General features: G+C 55.8%; 1 protein-coding gene across 1 annotated transcript; it reads left to right on the top strand.

The window, feature by feature from the left end:
- The first annotated feature begins 702 nt into the window (after nt 1-702).
- On the top strand, nt 703-4182 carry LOC117191663 (vicilin-like seed storage protein At2g18540). Its single transcript, XM_033396469.1, has 4 exons — nt 703-801; nt 895-1194; nt 1245-1638; nt 4178-4182. Exons 1-4 carry the CDS (start codon nt 703-705, stop codon nt 4180-4182), a joined length of 798 nt encoding a protein of 265 aa, XP_033252360.1.

Here is a 4182-nt window from a genome sequence, read left to right on the forward strand (position 1 = left end):
AGCACCCACTATTGGATTTAAGGAATCAAACCAAAAACCAATTCCAGCACCCCGATCAAATATCAACTATAATAACTTTAGGCAACCTCTTCAGTACCACCAGTATAATCAATATAAACCTTCAATTCCTCCCAGACAAAACTATAATTACCAAACACCTCAAGTTACACAGAGTTATCCTTGTCAACAATTCCCTCAGAATAACATTCCGAATCGTCCGATCCCACCAAAGCCAATGCCAAAACCAGAACCAATGGAGATAGATCCAAGTCTCCATACTAGAAATGTCAACTATATGAATCGTCCGCATTTTCAAGCAGGAAAACGACCCCCAACAACTCAAAATTTAATAGAAACGAGGGGGAACGTTGTGAGTTGCAGCGGACACCGCAACTCTACAGTTATACCCGATACTAAGTCAGTATGGCTCTCCTCCGGCAGACGCCGCTAATATTGAACGACACGACAAAGAGTGCGTGCGAGAGAGACAGAAAATCAGTCTGAGCGTGTTGATTTGTTCCTTTTGGCTATAAAAATGATCTGATCTGATCCAGATTCAGCAATCTGATAGATATGATCATTATCTATGATTCTGCGTTTTTAGTTTTCTCGTATCCTTAATATTGTGGATGCAACAGATTTTCAGATTTAGCATATTACCAACGTAGGGCGAGTAGGAGTAGGTCCCCGGAGCTACAGTTGATGGCCTCACCGCTAGTGTCAACCGTGGGATCCATGGGACCGACGGTGTCCCGCGAGGTATCGCCGGGGTACACCGAGGCGGAAAGTGACCTAGAACTGGTGAGCTGGGAGCCGGCGCCACGGAGAAAACGCGCACGCGAGGCGAAGCGCGAGGAGCCCCGGACCAGCAGACGCGAGGAGCCCCACACCAAGCGCGAGGAGCCCCGGACCAGCAGACGCGAGGAGCCCCGCACCAGCAAGCGCGAGGGGCCCCGCACCGGCAAGCGCGAGGAGCCTCACACCGGCAAGCGCGAGGAGCACCGGACCAGCAGACGCGAGGAGTCCCGCACCGGCAAGCGCGAGGAGCCCCGGACCAGCAGGCGCGAGGAGCCCCGGACCAGCAAGCACGAAGAGCCCCGTACCGGCAAGCGCGAGAAGCCCCACCCCAGCAAGCGCGTGGAGCGGCCTGAGGGAGGAAGGAGGGGCGCACGGAGACGCGGAAGGAGGAGCCCAGTGAGCGGGCCTCGAAGCGGGCGTCCACGCGTTCGACGCGTACGGCCAAGGAAGAGGAGTCGTCGGCACGCACAACTGGGAGGTCGACGGCGCGGCGAGGGGATCAGCGGCCGACAGACCCACAGGTCGAGGAGCCGCAGCCAACGCCGACCGAAACCGCGGTCAAAGAGCCGCAGACAACGCCGACCGAAACCGAGGTCAAAGAGCCGCAGGCAACGCAGGCCGACATCGCGGAAAACAACGCGGCCGCTGAGGCACGACGCCTCGCGGAATGGCACCGGCGGTTCGCGCTGGCCGCGGCGGCGGAGGAGCGGAGGCAACGGCGTGTATGGGAGGACGCCTTGACGCTGGCAAAGAGGCTGAAGGCCACGCAGGAGGCTGAAAAGGCGGCGCAAGAAGCGGAGGCGGAGCGCCACAAACGGGACGTCGCGCACCAATGGCGGTGTATGAGCCGGATCGACGCAGCGGAGCAAAGGGAGATGGCGCGTCTGCGTGCGGAAGCGGAGAAGGCAAGGGCGACGCGGGCGGAGGGCGCGGCAGGCGGGCTGGCGGTGATCTCCAGCGATGAGGAGGAGGCTTCGATGCCCACCAGCGCCGAAGGCGGCTCGAGTCCAGTCGCCCGAAGAGGAGTGGCAGGAGAGGCTACGACGAGCCGAGGTGGAGGAGGAAGAGCTCTGGCAGCCACCCCCTGAACACGTCGAGTCCGAGGAGGAGCCACGGCCGCAGGCCCCACCGTCACCGGGGGCAGGGGAAGAGCTGTTCCAGCGTCGGCCGCCGGCTGACAACGCGCGCGGTCAAGGGGGTCAGCAGCAGCAGCATCAGCAGCAGCAGCAGCAGCGTCAGCAGCAGCAGCATCAGCAGCAGCAGCATCAGCAGCAGCAGCAGCAGCAGCACTGGCACGGGCCACAGGGAGCCGCCATCGGGCCGTTCGTCTCGCAGGAGGTGCGCTCCGCGGTACGAGACGGCATGATGTGGCACGTGCAACCGCTGCACATATCGTGGGCCTCTGGGCCCGCGCCCCAGCAGCCCGGGCAAGAGGCGAGGGAGGCTCGACTGTGGGAGGAGGCACCACGCGCCAGTGACGAGCGGGACCCGAGGCGGCGGGCACGGCCACAGGAGTCGACAGGCCCAGCGGTGGCACCCACAGCCGAAGAGGTGCCCGAGGAGGTGGCCGGGAGGACGGCAGAGGTCGAGACGGAGGGTACGACGAACACGCCAACATCACTGACGGCGGAGGGCCCAGCGGCGGCACCCGAAGTCGAGGTGGCGACCGACGGCGAAGCGGATGACGGCGCGAGAGCAACGGCGGAAGCGAAGAAGGACGAGGCCGCGGAACAACACTCACCTGAGCCATGGGAGAGAGGTCCTTGGCGATGGCCGCAACCCGGCCAGGGCGAGCGTCCGAAGCTGGGCCGACAGGCGTCGTGCGCAGGGGAGCGGGCGGAGGCGCGCCGGCCCGAGCTCCAGCGCCAGGCATCGTGGCCCCAGACGAGGTCGGCGGACAACTCACGTGGCGGTCCGTCAAACGCGAGGAGTGGCCGCTCTCTCGCGCCAACCGCAAGGAGGGTGAAGCGTCTGGTCAACGACGGGGGCGTCCGGTACCGGCTATTGGTGTCCACCGATCGGCAGGAGGTATTCCGGGCTAGGTATTGAGGAGAAAAGAAGAGTAGAGAAGAAGAATGGGAAAAAAAGTAACTGAAAACAAGAACAAGTAAAAGAAAAAAAAAACAAAAATAAGGGGTGTTTTAAAAAAAAACGAGGGGGAACGTTGTGAGTTGCTGCGGACACCGCAACTCTACAGTTATACCCGATACTAAGTCAGTATGGCTCTCCTCCGGCAGACGCCGCTAATATTGAACGACACGACAAAGAGTGCGTGCGAGAGAGACAGAAAATCAGTCTGAGCGTGACGTCGGGCGCTGCGTAGCCACTGCAAATTGATTTGTTCCTATTGGCTATAAAAATGATCTGATCTGATCCAGCTTCAGCAATCTGATAGATATGGTCATTATCTATGATTCTGCGTTTTTAGTTTTCTCGAATGTGCAATATTGTGGATGCAACAGATTTTCGTTCTTTGTGTGGGCGGAAGGGGGTGGGCGAAATTTTGAGATACACGTTTTATAGTAAGATCTAACAGGAGTGCGGATACCAAATTTGGTTACTCTAGCCTTAATAGTCTCTGAGATTTGTGAATATCCCCAGATTTTCGTCCTTTGCGGGGGCGGAAGGGGGTGTGGCGAAATTTTGAAACAAACTCGTCTCGGTACGATATATAAGGAGTCTGGATACCAAATTTGGTTGCTCTAGCTTTTATAGTCTCTGAGATCTAGGCGCTAATGTTTTACTCTAAGCAAAGCCGCCTATGCTACGTGTGTGTTAGAGAGAGACAGGGCGAGAAAAAATGAAATTGTTTTCTTGATGCTGGCTATAATAATAATACGATCCAATTCAGATTCCGCAGTCTTAAAGATATGGTCATTCTCTACAATTCTTTTTTGGTTTTCTCATATCTTTAAAATTGTGGATGCCACAGATTTTCGTCCTTTGTGGGGGCGGAAGTGGGCGGGGCGAAGTTTTGAAATATTTTTGTAGCAGTGACATACCACAGAAGTCTGGATCCAAAACATCGTTGCTCTAGCTCTTATAGTCTTTGAGCACTAGGCGCTGAAGGGGACGGACAGACGGACGGACAGACAGGGCTCAATCGACTCGGCTATTGATGCTGATCAAGCATATATATACTTTATGGGGTCGGAAACGATTCGTTCTGGACGTTACACACATCCACTTTTACCACAAATCTAATATACCCCAATACTCATTTTGAGTATCGGGTATAATGAAGAATGGGCAGGGGGTGGGGGTATGGTACACTAGGGCGCGGGAAATAAAATAAAAGCTGTTATTTGTTTGATTTATACCACAAAATATATAATATTACAATAATATAATTACACATTTATTTGCTTATTTTAAATAGGTTGA

The sequence above is a fragment of the Drosophila miranda genome (genome assembly GCF_003369915.1).
Source record: "Drosophila miranda strain MSH22 chromosome Y unlocalized genomic scaffold, D.miranda_PacBio2.1 Contig_Y1_pilon, whole genome shotgun sequence".
Lineage (NCBI taxonomy): Eukaryota > Metazoa > Arthropoda > Insecta > Diptera > Drosophilidae > Drosophila > Drosophila miranda.